At 42.4% G+C, this 27,079-nt stretch overlaps 1 protein-coding gene across 5 annotated transcripts in view; it reads right to left on the bottom strand.

Annotated features, from left to right (window-relative positions):
* The window catches only part of OSMR (oncostatin M receptor), a 50,306-nt gene extending 25,543 nt beyond the window's left edge, over positions 1-24,763 (bottom strand). Inside the window, exons 1-4 of one of the 5 annotated variants that reach the window (XM_019737311.3) lie at positions 24,475-24,763; positions 11,145-11,230; positions 5,740-5,912; positions 561-732 (exon numbers count right to left, since the gene is read on the bottom strand). In XM_019737311.3, the coding sequence (XP_019592870.3) occupies positions 561-732; positions 5,740-5,912; positions 11,145-11,217 (418 nt within the window). In that variant the 5' untranslated portion in view covers positions 11,218-11,230; positions 24,475-24,763. Of the gene's footprint in view, positions 1-560; positions 733-5,739; positions 5,913-8,863; positions 9,003-11,033; positions 11,231-24,474 lie in introns of those variants that run through there. The other 4 variants (XM_019737314.3, XM_074328980.2, XM_088796495.1 and 1 more) reach the window with 4 other exon arrangements.
* Positions 24,764-27,079: the final 2,316 nt, after the last annotated feature.

Here is a 27,079-nt window from a genome sequence, read left to right as displayed (position 1 = left end):
AAACTGTAATCGATGGGACACTTCCAGCCCACCACCTGATTTTGTAAATAAAGTTTTATTGGAACACAACCACTCATTTATTTACATATTGCCTATGATAGTTTCAACACTACAATGGCAGAGTTGAATAGTCATGACAGAGACCTTGAAGTCTAAAATATTTCCTGTCTTGCCCTTTACAGAAAAAGCTTCCCCATCTCTAGATACGTACACATTTTGTGTGTTGTTCTAATAAAAACATATGTACAATTTATGTCCTACTTTGTTCACTTAGCATTCTAGAATAAACATGCTTCACATGTTCGGAATTATTAAATAACAATTGTCTGGGTTTGCATAATTATCTATTTCAATGAATGAATTCAGAGGCCAAACCTCAGATGTCTATCTCCCAGTGACAACTTTCACACCCATGCTTTTTAGTCCCAGTAGGAGCCAGAGGAACATAATGTTGGTGTCTACCTGAGTTCCTCAAAGGGGACCTCCACTATTTGACTATTTGATCCCCGAATAATACTCAATACTAAACCCTTGCCCTCTCTTATCACCTCACGTCTTACCATCTACCTCCTCCCAAGAACTCCAGTTGCTCCAGGACCTCAGCTCAGGGATGCTGGCATCATCCACCCGACTCCTTATTCTTACAAAGTGTGTCACACATTCCAAAGGGAGCTTGGATTCCCAGCTCCAATGCAGAACTTGGTTCCACGTCACAGGGGTGCTATAATTCTCCTAGAAATAAAGAGAAAAACTTGAAAACATAGCCATGCTTTGTCTTGGAAAATGGCTTGACTAGACTTATCACAAAGCATGCAGCCATTATAACTCCACAATATGTGCGAGTGCTGTACATTCCTAACCAGCCAGGAATGAGGACATGCTTTGATGTCTCAGCAAGGAACCAGCCATAGCCTCATGATTTTCAAAAACTTGGCTTCCACTCCCTCTGGCCCTCCAATTCCAGGGCGGGTCACATGGAGCACGTGAGAAAAAACTGAAACTACTCAAGTCTTGGGGGAAGAGATCAGAGATAGAAGGTGCTCACACAGCCGGTCACATAGGACCTGCAAAGAAAATTCTTGGAAACTTGAGAATTACTTGAGTCATCTATTTAAAAATAAGCATGATGGACAGGTATGGTTTTATATTCATTTTTAGGCAGGGTCAGATTAGGTTGGCCAAATCTCAGGACAGCAGCCAATCCTTCATGGTACCGGGGAATTCCAAGTCAACAGATGACTGTCCATGTCCCCCTTAGTTTGTTGTCTCTCATCTTTTCAGATTTGGTGACCACGTAGACGATATGCCCTAACTCGAGGTCCATCTGTGGGAACCTTAGTGATGTCCATCACATGGGAATGTCTCACACTGTTTTTTGGGAAGCTTGTCCAAGTGGAACTGACATTTGGTCTTCTTGCACAGCCTTTAGTCTTAATTTTTCTAACACATTGGTATTTTTATTCTCTAATTCAATAGGTTTCAATGGTTCCTGTACACCTTACCCTGTCATTCAAGGTCATCTGCAATCTAACTGCAACCCACCTGTCCCTGCAGAAATCTTCTCTCTGGACACAGTGGCCTACCCCACACTTCTGGAAACTTGATGCTTTTCCACCTCAGTGTTTGCTCTCACAGTCTCCCTGGTTTAGTGTCCCCCTCTGCATTGGGAATTAGTCCCATTCTTCAAGCCCAGGTCACACCCCAATTTCTTCACGAAGCCTTTCTTGCTCTTATCCCCGTACTTCCTGAAGCCCTCTGTACACTGTGTGTAGTTGTTGCCATTTTATCTGTGGTTGTGGTCTTGACTCAAGCATGGCCCCAGGAGAGCAGAGGCCATGCTTCCTTCTTCTTTGCATCCCCATGGCTTCCGGCATTCATGCTCCTCAGTGTGCCCCTGCAGGATGCCTGCTTTCTGGCCCCCCAGCTGGGAGATGGAGACAACAAACACCTTGCACTCCCGGGGGAAAGCTACGCCTGCATTCACATGTCTCAGAGCCAAGGGCACGTCCTACAGTGAAGAGGGGCGGGGCAACACACAAGCCACACACAGCCTAGAGTTAGCAAACTCTGAGGCCTTCCCCCACGGGTGTCTTTCCTCTTCCCAGGTTGGTAACCTTAAAACAGTGCTCATGGCAGAACCAAAACAGCCCTGCAGTGAAAATACCTTAATCCACCTGGGCAGCACCTTTCTCACGCTATGCAGAACTCTGATTTATAAATCATGCATATTTCATTTCAGTTTTATTGCTTTACTTTATTTCTAGATTACAAAACATATTTTGTTAACGATAAGTTTTGAGGTCCTGATCCATGCAACTTTCACCATTTAATCTGGGCAATCTCAAATACATTTCGCTTAAATATTTTGCACTTTAAGCGCCACTACCAAAAAAAGGAACTTTAAATAAAAAATGGTGACCTTTCTGTAATATCAACAGGTCACAAACTGGATTTACCTTTCTACACCTCTCTCCAGTTTGGCCACTTCTTTTGTCCTCATTGTCACCACCCACTCCAGGGACCTCTCCTCTGGACCCACCCCACATCCCACTTCACACTGGTCACCCATCACCTTCTCCAGGTCCCCCAACTCCTCTCCACTGTGCAGCCAGAGTGGGCTTTTTAAAAACTTCCAATCAGATCCTGTCACTCCACTTCTTCTTATTGAGCTCAGGATAAAAAACAGATTTGGGCTCAAATAGCCCTTCTTCCAAGTCTCTGGAGAAGGTCAGGCCTACCCCCAACCATGCAGCCCCGTGTCTGGGACCTGCACTTCTCACATCCAGGAGCCCCGTATCCGTGTGTTTATCTGCTCACAGATCCACACCTTGAACATGACTGCACCTGGGCCCACAGCCTAAAACTAGGTGCTGAGTGACTTCGTCAGTTTGTTACCATGCAGTGGGCTGTGCTTTTCCCAGACACTATTTATGTGGATTCTGTCTAACCACAACTTGGGCTTTGTGGTGTTTATGGCCTTGTAATGGAGGAGATAAAACTTTCCTTGAACGCATCAATTCAGTGATTTTTTTTTTCTAATGTGCTGAATTGTGTTGAAGCTGTTTTCATTAATTGAAGTGGCAAGTTTAATTTGGCTCAGACAGATGTAGTACCATGTTTCCCCGAAAATAAGACCCAGCCGGACAATCAGCTCTAATGCGTCTTTTGGAGCAAAAATTAATATAAGACCCGGTCTTATTTTACTATAATATAAGACCCGGTCTTATATAATATAATATTATGTAACATAATGTTATATTGTATTCTATATATATTAATTTATATTAATCCATTAATATTAATATAAATTACATTTGTATTAATTTTTGCTCCAAAAGACACATTAGAGCTGATTGTCTGGCTAGGTCTTATTTTTGGGGAAATGCGGTAAGTCACAAGAAACCAGCATATACACTTACACAGAGGTCTAACAAGGTCACTGGTTCAGTATTGAGATGTGAGCTTATCCCTGACTGACTCCCATGTGGGCCTCTTTCCAAACTTGAGCTGTTGCTCTGCCTTGTGCTGCCACAGACAGAACCATAAAGCAAGTGTCTGGAAAGGCTGCAGACAGAACCCAGCCCAGGGTGAGACCAGGTACCGTGGCTGCCAGCAAGGCTCTGAGTGGCAGGTGCCATCTGAGAGGCGGCTCAGAGTCCTTGGTCCAGCTGCAAACACCTGGATTAGATGCTTTTCCTTCGGCTGGTTTGGGAACACAATCATCTGAGTCTAGAAAGCGGCCTCTTTTTGGCATGAGTGAGGGTGCCCTAGAAGGCTTACATTCCAGGGACCTGCCCCATGAAAGGGAGACTATGATTTAGACAGAAGCAGCCTCGCTCGGCTGGCTTTCTCCCCCTTAACTGAAGGGGACTTTATCTCTCTCCTCAACTTCAGGCGTGAGTGGTTCAGACAAGGGCTTCTCACGGCATCATCTGTTCTGGAACACATGGCCGCTGATGACCCAGGAAGCTGCATGTGGCCATCACTTGTCTGAGCATGCGGCTGGAGGGTGATTCCACCCTGGCTCTGTTGCCTTATGCAGCACAACAAACCTCTCTATGCCTTGGTTTTTCTCCTCTGTTGGGCTCAGGCAGGGCTGGGTGTTTTGGGGACAATACAATAGACACTGTAAAACTCTCCTCTCAAAGATCTTGAGCCTTAGCAGGTAATAGTTTCTTTACCTTGAAAAGTGAACTGTTACATGAGTCACAGGTGAAAATAGATATGAACAACTGCCTGTTAAAAAAAGAAAGAATGGGCTCCACTTGCTCCATGGCTTTCATTATTTTCTCTAACATGATAACAGAAAGAACCGCCTTTTAGAAAAATAAAGACTGGGGTCCTGTTTTTCTGTGGTCAATGTCACTTTCGCAATGGTGTTAAGTGCTAGTTTCCACTGAATGCCTCCAGCACTTCTCTTAAATTTCTTTTTCTTAGGCAATTCTTAGCCTCAATATGACCTTTGCTTGACATTTTACTAGGTCCCTATAAACAACCAGTGTATCCATCAAAAATATGAAAATACAAAAATTAGTATGAGTTGGGACAGTGGGAAGATACGCTGATGGCAGGAGGCGAACAGCTGTCCACAGGGATTGCTATCATTTAAAATCGGAACACTGAACAATACTCATTGTTGGGAACTGCCCTTTGAGAGGTAGAATTATAGACCTGCCATCAATCCTGAAGTGACAGAGTTAGAATTCTGTGTAACTTAGGCCTCTCAGTCAGAGCTCAACAATAGTGGACATGGAAAGTAACTGGAGGCTTTAAAATTAGAGGCCTTTGTGCTTTACTGAAGAACTAACCATCTGCATCCCTGTAGCCATGCCTCCACTGCCTGAGAGAAGCGTGGCCCTCCACTGAGCGAATGGCGGTCCCCAGCAATGACACCTCCCGGTGTCTGCCTTCCCTCCAGGCAAATCCTCCATTCCCCTTCAATGAGAAAACATCTCACTGTCCTTCAACATCCCATGATAACGAATGAACAGGATGCGTGCAAAGATGATTAAGGTTCCGCAGACCAGGAATGGTCATTGAAAGGAACCACCGAAGTGACCCAGTTCACTAGATTGGGAAGCATCAGGCAAAATAGACACAACCCTGACTGGAACCAAGAAAAGTAAAAAAAATCTGTCCCAAATAAATCAAAGGCAAAAGAGTGTGACATTAGAATTTTCTCAATTTGTTCTGGAAAAAGCCACATGTGAGGCACAAAGGACACCGTAAGTTACTCTCCAACATGGTGCATGAAGAAGCTCTTTGCTGGCTAGAACATAAAGTGCGAGGATTCATTCTTGCATTGCAGCACAGGATAAGCCAAGTGCTGACTGGAAGCCACGCCAGCAAGAAAAATGTTGCCAAACTATTACATCTAATTTGGGAAAGTCTCTGGTGGACAAGGAAGAAAGAAGGAAGGGGAGTAAGATGGCTGATCTTCCCGGATTTCTGGAGTCAGGACTCAAGTTCAGACCTGATAGCCTTAGGGCAGAGCAGAACTAAGGAAATGATCTATCAACACACCCCATCCAACTTACCAAACCAAAGTTGTCATGTTACTTTGTCCCAGATCCTCTCAATTAAAAACACAGAAATGCAATTTGTTTAGGAAAACTGTTCTGAGTTGCTAAAATGTTTCCATACTGGGATTTTTTTTGGACATTATAGAAGACAAATCATGGTACCGGAAAAGGATTTTTAAAACATAAAGCAAAAAAAACAAACAAACAAAAAACGTACCACCCAGATGACATTGGATGTTTCAATTCTGCTGATCTCTATCTGAAAAACCATTTTTAATTCCTGATGATTAGTAAGGTTGTGGACACGCCATTGTAAATACAAACACTGCTGTGTAGAATTGATGGAAACTTCTAGTGATTCTGGAGTCAATGGTAAAGGTTCCGACAAGACTGAAAGACCAAAAAAAAGATATGACATAACAATTAATGAGGACCATGATTGAAGAGTCACAGATAATTACTCTTCGATATCATCCTTGTTTAGCTTTGAAAAAAATTGCTCACGTGTGCCTCCTAGAATCAGACACCCTGAAAAGCTGGAAGGGAGTTTAGAAGACACTTGATGAAGAAATTAAGACCTAGATGAATGAAATGACTTGCTCAACAATACACAGCAGGTTAAACAAGCAATACAAATAGCAAATTAAATAATCAAGAATAAAGGACACTTTATTGGACAATATAACTGGCTTAGAAATTCATAGCAAGGCTGAATAAAGAAACGGCTTTTTGCTATAAACTTCATATTTCTATAAAAAAATAAAAGTTTTCTTTTTGAAAGGTAATAGTCCATTTATTCGCTAGCTACAAAGTAGGAGTACTTCCATCTCTAAACATGACTGCTTTTATCTCAACACACAGAATTTAAAACACGTCTGGCAAGAATTCACTGAACTCTTTGGATAAGACTAGCACCAGTAACATACTAGGCATTTAGTGTAAAATAATCTAATTATGTCAAGGTTCCTAGCTCAAGGAAGGAACCTATTGGAGAGACACAACTGACTCATATGAAATGAGAGATTGCAAGTTTAGAGTGTTTAGTGGTGTGATTGAGTCTGTAAAAGAAGAGAGATTCAAACAGAAATGGCCAAGAAAGAGGATGGATACTGATGGAGTGAGTTGAGTCATTGCTAATGTTTAAAGAAGAACAAAGCACCACTTTCCACTCAAGTGGAGGAAAGGCCATACACATTCAACAGGGATTGTGTATTGCTGACTCAGCTGGTTTCACTTGTTGGTTTGAGGAAGTCTGGAGTAAACTGGGAATGCTATTGCAAGATATTGAAAAGATTAAGGCTGTATTGATAAAATTAACTGGTATCTGATGGTCCATGGTATAACAGATATCACCTTCTAAGCATTCATTTTTCGAACCAAAAAGAGATTTGGAAAGACGAAAGAGCAGGTCCCTTATGGAATAGGGGGGAAATACTTTTAATAATTGTGGAACCAATAGCACGAGAGAAAGCAGGGTACATGCAAAATCATCCCAGCTTTCCTAGTCCTCATTTCATTTTGGCCTGGATGGTAGTTTGTTGCTGTCAGTCTCACTCTGGATTCAAATTTCCTGGAGGACAGGAGTTGAGGCTTGTGCATCTTTGAACGGACACTTCCCCTGCACTTGGCACAACATCTTACCCAGAGCAGATGTTGATCTCAAATTACAGAGATCTAGAATCTCCATGAGGTCTCATGTGGAGACAAGCAACCCCTCACTAACACCCTGATGTATCCTTCTGACGTTCTCTTCTTCCCGTGGCTGCTTTCCTAAGCCCTTGTTTGAGCACTGGTCACAGGGTACTGTCATAGTCTGTTCTGTGTGTGTCGCCCCATAGACTGTGAGCTAAACAAGGGTGAGACTAAGTCTTACTCAGCTCAGTGAAACCAAGACCAGTAACATACCTGTCACAGCACAGACACTCAGTTACTAGTTGCTGAATGAGTGAGTCAACTACCAGTATCAACTTTATTTCTGGAAACTCTAGAAAGCTATCACAGACAAAAGGGGAACTTGCTTTAGACAAAAGGTGAGTTCTGTATATTGACATATGCTATCAGCAAATGTTGCATGACTTAGGTACTCAAGAGATATCAGTCAGTCAAAAATAATTTGGTCGAATCTAAAGAAAAGAATAAGTGAATGAACTAATCAGAAACAGTTTTGGAAACATGGAGGGAAAAACAGAGGGTTGCTAGAGGGGCGGGGGGGTGGGGATAAGGGGAAGGTGAGAGGTTTTGGGAACGTACAGAGGGATAGTGGATGGGGGGAGGGGGGTTCACACAGTGTGAGGGATATAAATGATAAATGTCTAAGTTTTGCTTTGTCTTGTGCACCTGAAACTAATTAATAAAAAAAATAAAAAATAAAAATAATAATAATAATTTGGTCAAAAGCAATCTAGGACTTCCTTGGGAAATAGTTGGGAAATGCCACGGTAAAGTGAGAGAGTAAACAGACCTCAGAGGTCATTAAGGCCAATCCCATTATTTTTCAGAGGAAATTGAAGTTAAGAAAAGGGAAAAAAGGACTTTCCCAAGGCCACACAACTAGGCCAGACGCAGGACCCTTAGCCCTTGGCCCAGCTCTCTTTTTATAATGCTGCATTGGAGTATTGCCAAAGAAAAGCAGGCTTGGGAATCAGACTGACGTGGATTTTATCAGAGCCTCTTCTTGCACTTTCCCCACCCAGTTTCTCTATCTGACCCCAAACCTACTTAAGGAAATAAACCATAGTCCATTCATAAGATGAGACACCATGCAGCCATTAAATATAATGTTTCTAGAAGAACACTTAACATCAAAGGGAAAAATTCTCATTGTATGTTGTATTAATTGTTTTACTAAGTATATATTAAAGTATATATACCATATGTATTTATATAGTTATACTTTTATAAAGTATATATGTATAAAGCATACATACATAAAGTATATATACTATATATACTATATTTAGTTATTAAAGTATATATAGTATATTTTCCAAGTATATAGACTTATGCTATATAAAATATATATTTTATATTATATGTACTTTAGCAAGCATATATACTTACAATAAATATGTATACTTTAAGAAATATATATGTGTGTGTGTACACACAAACACACTTAAGTTTAAATACTCGCAGTATATATAGTATAATTTCACTTCTATAAAAAAGTCTACATATTTATATCTTTATCTCTGTATGTACATACACACAAGAAATACATCCAAATGCCATGGTCACGATCTCTGGCTGATGAAAATTCCAGCCTAGGGCTCGCTGGAAGTGAGCCTGGCTCTGTCTCATTGGTCAGGTGAAGCTAGGTTATCTGAAACGATGTCTCACACCTGAGCCTGGCTGGGGATCCAGTGGGAGGCTCGCTAGTTCGGATGGAGGTTTGGTAGCTACTTGGTCAACTCCAGCAGAAATTAAGACAAGAAATCCAAGCAGTGCAGGTGAGGACAAAGCCAGGTTTACTTAGCAAAGCAGGAATGCTTGGCTGAAAAACCTGGAAGCAGAAACAAAGATTGGTAAAAAGAAAAATAGGTAAGTGTATGTCTGATCTAAACAAAAAGAGCTGAAAAGGGGAGCAGCAGAGATTGCTCTGAGAGTAGAGAATCTTGTAAGTAGCAGGCACACAGTCCATAGTTGGATCAGATAATGAGACTTCACTAGGGAAGTGAGCTGTGCCAAGAGCTTGGTTAAATGCCTGGGATTTTCTGGAGAATCTAGAGTTGGGGACATGGGTCTGTCTGAGCATCGGGAGCTCTGGCTGGGCCTAAACACTTGTAGGGCACAGACTACCCAGTTAGCCCAGCTGTGTCATGCTTAGATTTAGTAAAATAGAGGGAGGGGTAAACACACTATAAATGAAAACTCCCAATTCCCATCTTTCAGCTCCAGATTAAGGAAGAAACCAACAATCAAACAATGATTTTTAAGAAGCCATACAAATAACATTTTTCCATGTGCCCTGAACCTGAAAGAAATTAACCTAGACCTCAAGAATATCAGACAGAAAATTGAGCGACTGTAACCATGCAAAAATCTTCACTTCTTTAAAATGACTTTTTCTCTTTCCTTTCTCCTTGATTCAAACTGGCCTTGTCCAGTCTGATAGCACCAGGACTCACTTGCTTTTCTGTCCGTATCCTTCCACCTTTGCACGTACTGTACAACCACTCCCTTAACCATGAAGCCCTTAGGACATTAGATTCTGGTCAGCATCAAACAGTCTTAGAATCAAAGCCTCAGGTCTGTTGACTATAGAAACTGAGTTTCAATCAAACTAAAGATAACATCTTGACCTCAGTTATGTTTCAGCTCCAGACCCATGAAGGTGGAAGGACCCTATCTGCCACATCTCCTTAGAACTAGACAGAAAGACGCCATGACTGATGTTAGGACTTCATGCCACGATCAACTGCCTCCTACCCTGGCCCTGACGGATCAGTAGGGCCCACGACCCCAACTCCCTTAGCTATGATGATCTTTCCCTTACATAGCCTATCTCCTAGAGGCCATCAGGGAGCCAGGTCTTTGAGTACTAGCTCACCTGTGTCTCCAGGCTTGGCACCATTTCCTTAATAAACCTTTACTTTCTTTGCTGCAAACCCCTGTTTGTATCTTGTCTGGCTTTGATGAATACAGGCAAATGAACCCCCTTTTCTCTTGGTAACACTATTATCAAAACAAAATCTCCTTTGTATTTTTAAGTATCTTCTCACAGAGGTTCAAGGGGAAATTGAAAACTTCTAAGGGTATTTCTTGCAAATGTCATTTTCATGAATCCACGGACAGAATTGTGTGGGTAATTACTAAGAGCATGTGCCTGTACTCTGTTACAAAAGGAGTACAGCAAACAATAAACACAAAAATAGGAAAATGTAAAGCTTTGTAAAATACAAGTGAAAGCAACACAGACTTTATAAACCAATAAAAACTCTCTCAGGTCTAAGAATCTACCTTCCAACTGGTTCAAAGTAATAAAGTATCCAAAAACACTTTTCTAGAAGTGTTGAATTTTTATTGACTTTATTTATAAAGTTGATTTATTTCAAAATACCCTTAATGGGGGTAGCTAAGTGACTATTTTTTAAAAATCCATAAATAGCATTTCAGCACTTAGCAATATTCTGTTGCACCTAACAGCTTCTCAAGGAACGAACATAATTGAGGGACATCTGAGCTTGTTTTAACCTAGTGGTCAGCATTGTTCTGGTTCAGCCCATCTCTCCCTAGCAAGGTGCAGAAGGAACTTTTATGGTGGTGGCTGCATTCAATATCTGACCATGAAGTTCTGCAGGATTAGGTCCATTTACAAGTGCCCTAATGATAAAGAAGTCAGGCTTAAAAGGTGGCTTACTAGCATTTAAGATCTTACTCCCTGGCATAGGTCATCAGTTTGGCTCAAATAAACTCTTATAAAAAAATGTTAAAAAGAAAAGGTGGCTTATTAAGATGAGCCATCAAGATCAGGAAGGTTAAGACTTAGGTGACGTAACCACAGCTACTCACCAATTCCATGTAATTTCCAAAGGAAAAAGAATTGTGCCACTTTTCTCCAAAGCAACCATGACCGCATTCTTTCTCTATGTGATTTTTTTTCTTTACTGTTCTACTTCTTACCTTCACTCTGGTAAGTTCTGAAGGACAGCAACACCAAGAGGAATGCTGCCTGAAAGACTGCCAAGAGAGCCATACGTTCTGGCTTCCTGAAAAAGATAAATCACAAAGAAGGCACATTTTATTTAATTTTAACTCTGAGCAGTTTTCCTTGACCCATTCTTCTCACCTCCCTGTATCCACACCCTTTGTCATGTGACTTTGGAGTTTCCCACGCACCCTACCTCCACCCCAAATAAGAAGAGTATATTTTCCTGCTGTGCGTGACTTGCTTTGGCCATAAACGATGCAGAAGTGATGGTGTGTCAGCTAGGAGCCTAAGCCTCAAGAGACCTTGTGTATTTCTGCTTGCTCTTTTGTGTTTTCACCTTTGGCAAGGAAAGAGCATTTCTGGGCTACCCTACTGGCACCAGGAAGGGAACAGAAACAAGGCAGGCAGAGCTGAGTCACCTCAGCTGTTCCAGCTGGGGCCAGTTCAGCTCAGCCAGCTACACACCTGCCACACCTCAACCAAGAGCAGCTGATCCGAGAGAGCAAAAACGCTCACTGCTGTGTGCCCCTGACACTCTGTGGCAGGAGATAAGTGATCCACCAATTTCTTCAAACCAAGTAAAGGTTGGCAAAAAAAAAAAAAAAAAAAAGCAAAGCAGAGAAACAAAAGTTAAATATAAAAAACAGACTCTGATTAGAAAGAGAACAAATGCCAGTCTCAACAGGGCTAAACTTGAATTAAGTACGTATCAGGCAGTCATCTTCAGGCTCCCCTGTCTCCCTCATTAAAATTACATCTAGGAAAGATGAGCGTATTCTACCTACAGAGACAGTGTATCATTGTTCAAAATAGTTTCCGGTGTTCCCTGCCTTATAGGAGGACTGTAAACTGCAAGCCAAAGAGCTTCAGTGATTCATCAGGTCTTTTGACCACAGGACAACCTGAGGGCGAAAACAATGATCCTGGACAACCTCAAGAAGGCTAATAAGTTCCTAATTTACTAATACACATATTAGTCAGGGGAAGCATTGAATGGCACTTTTCTACTTCACATTCTGACTCATCACGGCAGGAAGCAATGAAACAATCTGAAGTCAAAATGTGCCTCTGTCTAGTTACCTGGATCATCAAACGTTAGAAATTCAGTGACCAGATCATCAGTTCTCATTACCCACACTCTATAAGTATTTTTTGATGGTATTGATAGGTAAATGGAAACAGCAGTGAGGGCAGGAAGAGGGTAAACCAAACCTTACATCAGTCTAGGTGGTTAAGCCTGCCTACAGATGAGCCCAAATGGAAGCGAAAGTCTGCAAATGATAACTTTTGCTCATATTATCTTTTTAAAAAGATTTTTAATTAAAAATATTGTTAGTATACAATATTATATTAATTTCAGGTGTACACAATAGTTATTCAACATTAATATACCTAAAGAAGTGATCACCCTGATAAGTCCAGCAATATCACGATATTATTGACTGTATTCCCTATGCTGTATGTTACATCCCCATGACTTACTTGTTTTATACCTGGAAATTTGGAGCATTTATTATGCTTCACCTTTTCCCTGTTTTTAATTTTCCAGTTACAGTTGACATTCAATATTATTTTATACTAATTTCAGGGGTACAGCACAGTGGTTAGACATTTATATAATTTAAGAAGTGATCCCCCTGAATAGTCTAGTACCCAAATGGCACTATACATAGTTATTACCATATTATTAACTATGTTCCATATGCTTGCCTTTATATCTCCATGATTATTTTGTAACTATCAGTTTACTTCTTAATCCCTTCCCCCTTTTCACCCACTGCCTCACCCCCTTCCAATGTGGCAACCATCAAAATGTTCTCTGTATCTATGAGTCTTTTTCTGTTTTGTTTATTTTGTTCTTTAGATTCTATATACAAGCAAAACGACATTGCTTCTGTCTTTCACTGTCTGACACACCACTCAGCACAATACCCTCCAGGTCATCCATGCCGCTGCAGACGGCAAGAACCCATTCCCTTCCTTGGGTGAGCAATATTCCATTGTATGTACCATCTCCTCTTTATCCATTCTTTTATTGACAGACACCCAGTCTGCCTCCACATCTAGGCCATGTCAACAATGCTGCACATGTCCCCTTTGAAGTAGCGTTTTGGGTTTCTTCAGATAAATACCCAGAAGTGGGATTACTGGGTCCTTTTTTGTCTCTTGTTACAGCCTTTGTCTTAAAGTCTGCTTTGTCTGGTATAAATATTGTTGCCCGAGCTTTTATTTTCGCTTCCATTTTCATGAAATATCTTTTTCTATCCCTTTACTTTCAGTCTGTGTGTGTCCTTCAATCTGAAATGAGTCTCTTATAGGAAGCATATGTAAGGGTTTTGTTTTCTTATCCATTCAGCCACCCCATGTTTTTGATTGAAGCATTAAATACACATTCATTGAAAGCAACTGTTGATAGATATGTAGTTATTGCCATTTTATTATTTATATTTTTGATATTCTTTTCCATTTTAAAGAAGTCCCTCTAACATTCCTTGTAATACTGGTTTGGTGGTCAGGAACTCCTTTAGTTTTTTCTTGCCTGGGAAGCTCTTTAGGTCCTTCAATTTTAAATGAAGGATCTACAACCAAGCCTTGCTGGTTAGAGTAGTCTTGGTTGTAGATCCTTGCTTTTCATCACTTTAGTATTTCCTGCCAATCCCTTCTGGCTTGCCCAGTGGCACAGTCTCCCTGGTCAAGCAAGGTCCTCCAGGAATGTCCCTTGTGTGGGTTGTGTGTGCCTTCCTGTTAGTTAAGCTTAGAATGCTGTTGTCATGTCAGTGGGTAGTACTGACCCTCAGGATGACTGGCTGTGGGGATTGGCCATGTCCACAACTTACTGACTGCTGTGTGGTGAGCTTACCCTATGGAGTGGGATTTGCCCCAGCAAATCTCTGCTTGTGGGGCTAATTGGGTTGTGCTCTGCTGTGGTCTGAAGCCAACCTCCAAGTGTGTTGGTTCTGGGGTCTCCTGGGAGGGGCTCCAGTGCAGGCCCTGGTCAGCACTGCCTCTGACTGACTGGGAGTATCTGGTAGGAGGTACAAAGCAATCCACGGTTGGTCTCTGCCAGTGCTATACCTGAAGGTGTGTGGGAGCGGCCAGGCAGAGAATAGAGGTCAACTGCCACCCGTATCGGGTGTGGGGTAGCTCTGCAAACACCCAAGACACTCCAAGGCCTGCTGCCACCTGCCAGCTCCTGTAAAGTTCAGCCAATAATAAAGCCTCCAGTGGTATTTGAGTTGGGTGAACCAAGGTCTCAGTGAGTCAGCTGGATGAAACAGCAGAGCTCACTAAACCAATCAGATTCAGATTTGGCCTGTGGGGGTGGGCTCAACACAGGGAAGATGGCACCCACCTGTGGGCTGCATGGGAGAAAGTCCCCACACAAGAAAATGGGGACAGTCCTTCAAGTCCTCGCCCCAAAGTTACACAACTCAGTCACTCTCCATATGTCTCTGACATCCCCAGAGTCATCGTCCCTCTGCTGGAGCCCAGCATGAGTGCCTGTGCAGGCCCTTTAAGAGGTTGTCTGGGTTTCCCGCCCCCTTCCCTCCCACTTGGATGGCCAGAATCCCCACTGTTTTTCATAGCCAGAAGTTGTGGGGGTTCCTCTTCCTGGCACAGTACTCTGGGCTGGGGAACAAGTACTCTGGGCTGGGGAGACTGGTATGGGGGGGGGCTCACTCCTTTGTGGGGAACCTCTATGGCCAAGGTATCTCTCCCGATTTTCAACCACTTCATGTGGGTGTGGGACCAGCCCATTTCACGTCTCTGCCCCTCCTACAGGTCTTGACATGGCTTCTTCTTTAATACTCTTAGTTATAAAACTTCTGTTCAGCTAAACTTCAGATGGTTCTCCAGGTTTATTGTTCCATAATTTAGTTGTAATTTTGATGTGTTCATGGGATGAGGCAAGCACAGCATTTGTCTGCTCCCTCATCTTGACTCTCCTCTTGCTCACATTCTCTTAAGCACTGCTTTCTGCTACTTGTATTTTTGGCAAACAACAACAGTCATTCATACCTCTCTAAAATCTTTACTTACAATTTCAAATAGGTTCCTCTTACAATTGGATATCAAAGGGGGATGGTGGGAGACTAATTTAAGAGAAAATAGTTTCTGCTCAGAACCAAAGGGAAGGCAAAGAAAAATGTCAAAGTGGAGCATCTGACACTCACTCTACAATTTAAATATCCTTTCAATCTTTTCTAGCTACAGTCTCTCATCCTCTTTAGATATTTATCACCACCTGAGGGATACAAAGCGCCACCATCGTAAGGAAATCTCATAAAATTAAAAGCAGATGATTCAGGGGGCCTTGTGTTCTCTTTATAAAAGGACTATTTAAAATATTTCTGAAAATTTGGAGTTCTAGCAAATCAAATATTTTACATGTGATGAAAATTAAACAAGTCATTGGAGCAGAGAAACTTAAAACTGAAAGTTATAAGCCACCTACCAGTTAAGGGTAACCAGAAATTAAAGAAGACAAGTTGTCACATAACAAATTTGAAATATATAACTACTTACAGAGGACATATATCTGTGGTCTGGGTAATACAGGAAAGTCTTTACGATTCACCAGGACAGTCCTGTCTGGAAGTCCTGCCCTTTCCCACCTTCTCACACACATCAGATTGTGACTCTGAGGTTAGCTTCAGCAGCCATTCAGATTTACTATTTATATTGTCGTCAGTCTGACATGCACAGTTTTACACACGCCGGACAGGTGGCAACCATGACGTGGTTGTTACTGCCTGCACATGAGGAAGTGGTTGTTATTTCCCCTGGTGTGACTGGCCAGCTGCCACCTCAGGACCACTTTTGCAGAAGGACTATGAGTCCTAGCTGGTGTCTGAAAACCTTCTGGTGAAACTGACAAAGTTCATGAAAACTTACAGAATGAGAGTCATACATGAAGTTCCCTTTGGGAAATGCTACATGAAGTTTTTCTGACAGCACAGAGGCTGACACTTTGGGAAAAACAGAGGCTCCACGGGCTCAGAGCTGGCTGCTTGCCAGATCCATGTGACTCACTGCACAACTTGTGTGGTTCCCCCCCTCCTGCCTACCCTCCCACACACACACACCTCACTTGTAAATCCTCCTTGAGTTATCCCATTCCAAGTGTGCCAGCTGTTTCCTGATTGGACCCTGCCTAACACAGTGAAAAACCTGGAGGTGAGGGAGAGAACTGTGCAAAGAACCTGAGAGGAGAGAGTGCTTGGCATAGTCAAGAAACAAGGACCCAGTGCTGGAGTGAGCAAGGAGGGGAGGGCTAGGAGGTGAAATCAGAGGGCTCATAGGGAGGAAGAGCAGATGGAAAAACATTTTGGAAACTTGGGCTTCTACTCTGCATCAGGTGGGAGCCACTGGGGAACTTTAAGCAGAGGAGTAACAGGGTCTAACTTACATGGAACAGAAAGGACCTAGAATGTAAAGAGACTGAAGGGGTAAGAGTGGTGGCAGGGAGAGCAGTTAGGAGGTCACAGCAGTAGTCCAGGGGAGAATGACACTGGCTAAGACCAGGGTGAAGGCTGTAGGGTGGAATTCCACAGGGATTTTAAAGACAGAGCTGGCAGGGGTGGTGACAAAGTGAGACATCATGGATGGCTCCAAGAATTGTGGCGGAGCCCCTGAAAGAATAGAATTAGCATTAAAGGAGAAGCAGAAGAACAAATTTAGTGGGCTGTACCAAGGGCTCAATGTGCAACATGTTGTTTATTTGATATCCAAGTGGAGATGAAAGGAACTAGCTAGATACACAATATGGAGTTTGTGCAAGGGGTCTTGGCTGGGGGTATAAATTCAGGTGCCCTCAGTGCATTCATATAGTAATTAAAGCCGTAGGACTAGATGGTCGCCAAAGCAGGGGGTACAGACAGAAAACAGAGAAGGCATCAGGGAGCTCTGGGGTGTCCCACACCCTGTTCTGCACTCCCTCGTGCAGATCGAAACGAAAATCCAGGGTTAGGCCAAGTCTTTCTGCATCACCTCAAGGCCCAGGGCTGTGTGGTGGGGATGGGGCAGGGGAGCTCCTTCAGCATCAGCCTGCTGTGTTCTCCCCACAGGGGGGTGGTTTTTCCTCCACAGCTCTGCTTCTGACATGGGAAGGGCCACCCAGCCCTTTCACTCATTCAACAGCCTTTCTCTCCCCACAGTTATCAGTGAGGGCTGTTGCCAGTTCCATTTCCAGTAAGAAAAGGAAGTCAGGGAAGCATGAAGTAGCAGAATTCAGAAAGGAAAAATACTTTCCTGCCTCATCCGCACGCCTTGGTCCTTTCTCCAAATCTGTTCATTTCTCTTTATTTTTCAGATCCCCATCTTTCCCAACTAGACCATGAGTGGCTGGGACAAGCCTGGGTCTCATTCCCCATTGTCTATCACAGTCTCAGAACATAACTGCTCCCAGAAAATTTGGTACATGAATAATAACATGTAGCAATTTTCTTACATTCTCTCATTGCTTTCATTTTTCACTAAAATAGACTTCTTTTTGGCCCTTCGACTTTTCCTGTGGCCAACTGTTGCCGAAGTCAGTCTTTCGCTGACATTCCTTATCAGAGGGGAAAGAGGGAGGAAAGAAAAGAAAAACTACCCATTCATTTTGTAGAACTTCTCATTCAAATCTTGTCTCTTTGCAAAATGGAGATGCGTTGGACTATTCTTGAGTATGAATACTACACCTGTGTAATAGAACACAATTTTTGCAAAGGGTATCAGTACGCCCTTCTTCACCAGCACATCTGATTACGGCAAATAATCCCCGTGAGAAGCAGCATGAGCAGTCCTTTGCTTCCCGAGAACGTGGGTGTGTTGCTAAACTCTTCAAACTGGCTGGGTACCCAATGATGTCATAGGCAAACACTCTTGGAGAGAAAGCAGCTGTTCATTCAGGACATGTGCTGGGATGTGAATCTTGTGGAAGAAACCACAGTGAATATTTCTATATTCTGTCTGAGTGTGGTATGAAACCCAGAAGCAATAAAGATTGCTACACTGATTAAATATTTTTAAAAATTTAGTGCTATAATTGGACCTCCTCAAAAAGTATAGTAGTTTCAATACTTAGGGCAAAGGGTTACTATCCCTAATATACCAGGAGCCCTTAGAAATCAATAAGAAAGAGACAAGCAACCCTGTAGAAAAACTGGCAAATAACATGATACATAATTCATGAAAAGGAAATATCAATAACCAAAAGAGAAAAAAAAATCCAAAGAACTGGACACTGTCACTAATAATTAAATAAATGAAAATTAAAACAGTAACTGTGTATGTTTCTGTGTGTATCTCTGTGGTGTCCTATTAGCAAAGCTTAAAAAGGTCTTAAAACCTAGCATTGGTAAGAGTTTAAAGAAGTAGGAGTTGTTACTCACTGATGGTCAAAAAGTACTTTATTACAGTTAATTTGGCACCATCCATTAAAGTTTTAGTATGTATTACCTTGATTCAGAAGTAGTATTTCTGAACTTTTGTCCTATAGATAATGTGTGTGTGTGTGTGTGTGTGTGTGTGGTGTATGTATATATACAAAAATATATATTTTTAAAGAATGTTCATTATAGTGTTGATATCGAGGAAAACATAAAAACAATCTAAATATCTATCAAAAGAAACCAGACAATTTAATTATGGTGCATTTTTACTAAAGAATACTAGGAAACTATTAAAAAGAAGGAAATAGATACATGAACTGACACGGAAGAAAGTACAAAAATTATTGAATGAAAAAGCAAGTTTCAGAACAGTGTTGCACAAAAAACCATGTCTGGAAGAGAGGTGTCGCAACCATACAGCGGTGCCACTCAGAGCGCCCTTCAGAGGAGCCTGCAGGAGCACAGCTGACTGACAGCTGCCACGGCTGCACCTTTGATGGGCTGCACATTCACGTCCAAGTCCACAGTTCCCCCAAGCTGCTCCCAGTCAGTGATCAAGCCAAGCCATTTCCACCCAAATGGGACTCCTCACATGGGCAACCTTTGATCAAAGATTTTAGATCTAAGAATAGAACATGGTGTTATATTTATTCTTCTCACTAACCCTCTTTCTCTTCCAAAAAAAAAAAAAAAAGGAAGGAGGGAAACAACTATAATTTACTTCTTTAGCATATAATATTAAAAGAAAGTAATTTACAAGTTCTGTCAATCACATTTAGCTTCATAGGAAATACAATCACTACCAGCATAATTTATACTCAAAGTGTGGATGAAAGAACAGTAGCACTGATTTCAGGAGCTTGCTAGAAATGCAAAATCTTTGGTCGAATCTTAGTCCTATTGAATAATAATCTGTATTTAAACAAGATGCCCAGGTGATTTACATGCACACTGAAGTTTGAGAAACACTACTATATGAAACATTTACTACATATTTTTGTCTCCAGGATACCATCAAACATAAAGGAAAATATTTACTGGTTCCTTCAATGATAATGACCCCAGCTAGCACTGGATGCTAACTCTCTGCCAGGTGCTTTGCTAAGTGATGTACATGCATTTATTCTCACAACAGGCTTATGAAAGAGATTCTATTATTATCTCCATACAGAGATAAGGAAATTAAGGCTAAGAAAGGGTCAAAGTAACTTTGACACAGGTTGGCATAGTTAATCCAGAACTTGAAACCAGTGACTCACTCCCCAAAGCACAGTACTTCCCACATCACGCTGATTCCTCCATACTTAGGACATTAAGTCATAAAAAAATGATTAATAATTATAAAACCAAGAAAATTCTAAGAAAAATTTCAACAAGATTTTATTAAACTTGGCAAGCTATTTATAAAGTTTATGCAAAAGAGAAAATATATAAAAATATTTCTAAATATTTTTTTTGAAAAAAACTACAAATATATCTACTAGATATATATAAACCACACTATACAGCTTTTAAAAACCAAACTATATAGCATTTAATACAGGGTGGCACTGGCATAAAAAAAGACAAAAATATCACTGAAACAGACCCTTATATAAATAGTAATTTATTCTACTATAAAAACAATTTCAAGTGAACCGGAAAAAAGACGGATGATTACATAAAGGTTGTTGAGTTAACTGCCTAAAATTCTAGAAGAAAAATTGTTATATCCTTACCTTTCACTTTATACAAAAGTCTGATATTTTAAAAAGCTAATTGTAAAAACCAAAATAATGTAAATATTAGAAGAAAATAAGATAATTTAAAAAATAATTTTGAGGTGAAAAAGACCTTCCTAAATTAGACAAAGCACAGAAATCATGAGATTGCAGAGTTGATTATACAAACATTTAAAACTTCTGTGCAGCAAAAAAATAGTTAAAAATAAAAACATTATGAATGAATAAGCAAAATGTGGCATATGCAGACAATGGAACATTATTCAGTCTTAAAAAGGAAGAAAATTCTGATACCTCTTACAACATACATGAGCCTTGAGGACATTTTGCTAAGTGAAATAAACCAGTCACAAAAAGACAAATACTGTATGATTCCACTTATATGAGGTACTTAGAAATAGTCAAATTTATAGAGACAGAAAATAGACCGGTGGTTGCCAGTGGCTGGGATGGGGGAATGGGGAGTTACTGTTTAACGGATACAGAGTTTGAATTTTGCAAGATGAAAAGAATTCTGAGGAAGGAAGGTGGTGATGGTTGTACAATAATATGAATGTACTTAATAATACTTTCCTGTATACTTAAAGATGGTTAAAATGGCATATTTTATGTCATGTATTTTACCATAGGTTATGTACTTTTTCAGGAAAGCTGGGGAAAAAGAGCTTACACTAGAGGAAATATTTACATCATCTATAACAGACAAAGGATTAAAATCCTGAATAGGTGTAGAGCTTCTGCAATAATATATAGGAATAAGGAAAAGCAACTCAATAGAGAAATGAGCAAAGGACATGAACAGGTATTTCACAGAAGACATACATGACCCATAAATTTTTAGAGATATTAAATCATAGTATTAATCATTAAAATTAAAATTAAAATGCCTTCCTTACTGGGTTTCACTCATTTACCGGATTTGAAAATTTAAATTAAGAAAAGGTAACAGTTGCTATTAGGAATATTAAGGAAAACAGATTTTAATGCACTGAGTTTGAATTAGTACCTGGTCTGGGGGTCATGGTGCAATTTGAAGGGTTGTATCTATCAAGTTGAAAAATGGACAAACCCTTTGGCTAGGGTTTCCAGGTGGGAATTCCCACCTGTTCTCAGGAATTTTTTCACTTTCCCGTTCCCAAATCCAAGATATAAACTGTTTTCTGTTCTCACGATGAATCGTTTCCGCAAAGTGACAGCCGATACTACCAACCACCTGGGTTCAAGGAACCGATTTTCCCAATTTCCTGACCAATTTTTCTCGGGATTTGGGAACGGAAAAGCAAGAAAAAATCCCGAGAACGGGCGGGAATTCCTGCCTGGAAACCCTACCTCTGGCCCAAGAATATCTTTTCTAGGATTCTATTCCACAGAACTATTCAGGCTTAAGCACATAGATGAATGGACAATCTTCCCTGGAGTATTGTTGCTAATGTGGAATAACTTTAAATGACCCAAATGTCCATCAATAAGAGAAAGGATGGATAAATTGTGTTTCTCCTTTAGAATAACACATAGCCATTACCAAAAGACGTACTTATAGACATGGGAAGATCTCTAAGACTTGGGAGTGAAAAGTAAGCTGCATAATGTATAATAAGATCTCATTTCTATATATTAAAACATATGTATATATACATGTTATGCATATGTATAAAAAGAAAAAAAATCCTGGAATGGTATTCACCAATCTTGGAATGGTATTTACCTCTTCTATGTGAGAGTAGGAATGGTGATGGTACTTGTACAAGTCATTCCATATACTTCTCTATTTGAATGAGAATGTATTCAGTTATTATTAGTATTATTTTTAGGACATTACAATAAAACAAAAACAGACGACTTGGAGTAAATAAGGGCTGAAAAACCAGCAGAACTAAAATGAGAAGGGAAGGAAGGCTGTGACACCAAGCATACAGCTGCTGGAAAAGAAACTCTCACTTTATGTAGCTACTAGGAAGCTTATTTCAAGGGAGGGATATTTCTCACAAGATTCTGTTTGTTTTATTTTTTCCCTATTTAACATAGTTCTTTTTAAAATCAAAGAGGGCTTCCTCTTCATGGAAAGGACAGCCAGGGCTCACCATTCCGGTAAGTGGGCCGGATGACACTCACTAAGATTTCTTTCTACCCGAGCCAACAATGCCCCAGCCCAGTTCCCACAAGGAAAAAAACACTCCTTGGCAAATCACATTTCCACCCATTCCTCTTTCAAAACTGTATATAGTTTTCCTGTGTTGGTTCCTTTTTTGGGACAAAAGGATTATGAGAACACCAGAGACTCTGGAACCCTTGCATGTATTCAGGTAGGTGTTCCTGGTCTTTTGGGTTCAAGAAAAGAGACCTGGTGTATAAGTAAGTGTTCTTAGACACATTTGCTGGGACAACAGGAGGCAGAACAGGGACCAAGATGTAAGTCACAAGGAGGCAAGTTACAGCTGAGAATTAGCTCTGTCCAGCAATGAAATGTTAGGTGGTAAGCTCTCTGCCACTGCAGGCATTTTGAGCAGTACTGAACGCTACCAGGGGAGATACCAAACTGAAGAGGTCCTCAAGATTCCGAATATTAATAGGTAGCTGAAGTTGGTGCTTTGAAAGCTCCAGGAATGATTTTGAAGCACAACTAACTTTGGGAATCCCTGGCCACTATGACTGTTTGGGGCCCTTTAGCCTCAAGGGTCTCTGAGGGCATTTTAAAGCAGCTCAGGAGAAAGACAAAGCAGAACAATGAAACACTATCCCCAGGGCAGGTAACAATGGAGGTCCAAAAAGGGTCCTAAGTCTGAGGCACAACATAGTGGTTATAAGCAAACTCCAAAGCCAAATCTTGACTCCATCACCTGCTAGCTGTGTGACCATAGACAAGGTACTTAACCTCTCTGGGACTCAGTTTCCTCATTGATGAAGTGAGAATGATAAAACTAGTATCTACTTTATTGGTGAAGCTTAAATGAGCAATATATGAAGTACTTAGAATAGTGCCTGGTGCAAAGTAAGTATGAACCATTGCCATTTTACAGACAAGGAAACTGAGGCTAAGGTGATAAGCAACATGACCCAAGGCCCAAAGTTAGTTTTAAACTTGGGAATAAGACCTAAAGCTTCTTTCTAGTTCCAACTAAATATACCATATCCAATGCTTTTCTATCCTCTGCCTGTACTGACCCCCACATTTACTCCTCTTGAGTTGGAGAATTTGTTCACAAAAGGTCTTCCGGCTTTTTGGTTATCCAGCGGCCTTTCTCTGTGGCATTGTACCTCCACATGGCAGGCAGGAAGGCGGGCAGGCAGGATGGATGGAGAGATGGAGGGATGTATTGATGGGCGGACGAAGGACAGGCCAAGACCGTCAAGAAAGAACTCAGGGTGTCAAGAGAAAAGCCCCGGGCTCGGCGATTTCAGCGCCACCACAGCCAGCTCTATGGTCTTGGACAAGTTACTGAACCCCTCCATGCCCAGGACTGTCTATAAAACGGGGTGGGGGGGGGCGCTTACACACGCACGGCTTCAGCTGCCCAACCTGACAACTCTGCAGCCTCCATTCACGCGACGGAGAGGGTTGGCGTCTGAGCCAAGTACAAATACAAACATCACCGGGACATCCTTGCGCCACCTGTGGATGAGTACCTCCCACTTCTAGGTGTAAACAGAGACGGAGTGGGAGGAAGATCATGACTTCGAGAGGAGTGACTCTGTCATGTGGCAGTTAAGGGGGGGGGGGGTAGGGGGAGACTAAGAACAGCAGTAACACCCCCCACACACACGTAGGTGTGTCTAGAGAGAGGCAAAGTGGATCAAATGGGAAGTTTAACGCCACAAACATTCCCGACCACTTGAGGAAGCCGCAATGGGACGGTGAACGAACGTCAAAGCAGAGTAGGAAACGTCGCGGTGGACCCCGCGGGGTGCGCTCTGGAAAGCATTACTCGCAGTGCGACGCACCAGGTGGGCGGGCCAGAGGCGAGGACCCCTCAAAGCACCGTCTCCGCGCAGATCCTACCCGGCGCCACAGCGAACGCAGGGCAGGGATGGCGCCCAGCAGGGCCGGCAGGCGGCTCGCCCGGGGCGGCCAGGTTGTCCGATTCTTCCCCGCGCCGCGCCGCGTCGGGTCCGGCATCGGAAGGACAACCGAGGGCGGCGGGGCGCGGGGTCGTGCTATTGCCGAGGCTGTGGCGGGACCGCGGGGGGCGCGGAGGCCGGGTACTCACCCCGAGGGCGGAGGGCTCCGCGAGCCCGCCAAGTCCTCAGCGGCGCGAGGTGGCGGCGCGGACGACTGTGCCGCCGCCTGTGGGGAGGCGGCCCCGCGCCCCGGCTATGAATCAGCTGCGGGGTGAGCACCGAGGGGCGGGAGTTACGGGAAAGCCACGGGGAGGGCCGAGGACTTTTGCAATTTCCCGTCTTGCTGCGCACTCTTGGCACTTCTGGGACCCACAGGAATTCGCCTCCGTTTGGTCCCGGGAGAAAGGACGGGTCCCTGCGGGAGGAGGACGATGCCCCGAAGATATTCGACCCCCAGACTTGGCGGCAGGGCGGGGACCGGTGCGAAAGGAAGTGGGAGAGGCCTGGGAAGGAAAAGTGGAAACCGAAAACTTGGCGGGCCCGCGCGTCCAGCTCCTGCTGGAGTCAGCCGGCCCCACGGAGGACGCAGAGGAATGGCGACAGACCCACGAGGGCCTGTGTTGGCCCGCGGGCCACTGTTATCCCCACCAAGACAGAACCCTTGGCCTTCATTTGGTGTTCAGAGCAATAAAAAAATGAACAGATTTCTGGGATCCCGGTCCTCGTTCCCATCTAGAAAGCCCTGTCTGTCAAAGTTTCTTCTGCAGCAATCGTCCTGAAGACTTTGTTTCACAAGAGTCGTGGATGCTACAGCATGGCTTACTTTTCTTCTTAAAAAATGGCATTCTATGTTTGAGATACATATTTCAAATTCAGAGCCTTTGAAATACAAATTCGCCCTCCCTTTATAGTTACATGATGGACTATGGGGAGCCATATCGACTTTGGAGCTGGTATGGAATCCCTAATACTGACGCTTCCTCAGCAGCCTCAGACCCGAGAGGACAGCGCGCGGGGTGGGGGTGGGGGGGTGGGGGGTAGGGGGGGGCGGGGGGGTGGACTCGCCCAGATGCGCGGCAGCTCGGAGGCTTGTTCATGGCACTGCTCCTGGTCAGCGAAGCCTGTTCTGGTTCTGGTTTGGGGACCCTGGAAAGTATCCCAAGTGGCAGAGACTGGGGGGAGGGGCAAGAGGGATCGAGAAAGATCGCCCAAGAATCCATCATAAACAGAGTGACTTCCTGAATTAATGGGATGGCTCAAATTAATGTCAGAATTAGTCCAAACATGACTTTTACTTTTTTTTTTTCCTCCTCCCCAATGTCATCCCAGGGAAATAATGTTGTTTAGGTCTAAATACACTCAATGCTGAACGGTGCCACAAAGACTATTGGTGCATAGTAAATATTTGATGATAATGAAGAAAAGATACTTTTTGCTAAATAAATGTGTGGTCCTTTGCCACACCTCTCATTAGTTCAAGAATTTTAAAGAGTCCATTAGTTTGCCCATCTGCACGACTATGGAAAACTCCGTTAAACGGGGTCCCCACAGGTTGGGAAGGCTTTCTGCTTCTGTATTTCACTAAGTGAAAAAATGTGAATTTCTTCTTTATAGAAATAGTTCAGAGGGGTGTCTCTTAGGGTAGCTGAGATGCCAAATTAAAAAACATTGAGTGTGAAGAATTTCTACAGGATGAGTCCTACTTTCGGCTCATGTTATTAGGTTGGTGCAAAAGTAATTGCGGTTTTTGCAATTATTTTTAACCTTTTAAACCGCAATTACTTTTGCACCAACCTAATACGGTTGAAGAAAACTAAGGTGCGAAAAAAATTCAGTGCTGTTGGTTCAAAACCTCAGGCGGTCTCCCAGTGAAATTAGAAACTAGCCTCCATACAAGGAGATAGACCCCTCCATATTGGTAGGTGGCAGTTTTAAAAAACAAGGGAACTTACATATGAGAGTAGTCTTGGGTGGCCACAAAGGGTACATATAGATTTCTTCACCCTCCCGCCAGACTCTTAAGAGATTATATAGAGGCCTTAATGGGATTCAGTCAAGTCTACAGTCTTCATGGTCTCAGTTACACGTTACTCTCTCAAGACAGCATCCTTTGAAGTGGCTCCTGGTACGGGAACAATGGAACATACATCCCAAGACCAGGGGAAGTGAGGAGCCCCTGATTGCCTGGGTCCAGTTGTCAGGTCAGCCAGGGATCACATCATCTCACTGACCTCCTCCAACAGGTGCCTACATAAAATTCATTTCTTATGTGCACCATTCTAATTTCTTAACCTTTTCCTTACTAGAATCTAGTTGCTATGGCACTTGTAAATTTCTGAACGTACTCAGGATGGTGGGTTGAGTAGCATCCTCCAAAAGTTCATGTTCATTCAGAATCTCAGACTATGACCCTGTTTGGAAATACTGTTTTTGCAGACTTTAAATCAAGTTAAGATGAGGTCATATTGGATTAGTCCAATGACTGCTATCCTTACAGGAAGAGGAAAATTTGGACACAGACACCCAGGAGGAATACCATGTGACTACTGAGGCAGAGATTGGAGTTATTCTGCCTCAAGCCAAGGAATGCCAAGACTGGTGGCAACCAGCAGAAGCTAGGAGAAGATACGGAACACATTCTCCCTCTGAGCCCCTAAGAAAGAATTCACCCTGCCTACACTTTGATTTTAGACTTTTGGGCTCTAGAACTGTGAGTGAAACAATTTCTGTCATTTTAAGCCACTAAAATTGTGG

This window comes from Rhinolophus sinicus, chromosome 3, assembly GCF_057876585.1.
Source record: "Rhinolophus sinicus isolate RSI-liver-muscle chromosome 3, RSI-T2T, whole genome shotgun sequence".
In the NCBI taxonomy this organism is placed as follows: Eukaryota; Metazoa; Chordata; class Mammalia; order Chiroptera; family Rhinolophidae; genus Rhinolophus; species Rhinolophus sinicus.
The sequence above is the reverse complement of the archived record's forward strand: the minus strand, read 5'-3'. Positions and strand labels throughout refer to the sequence as shown.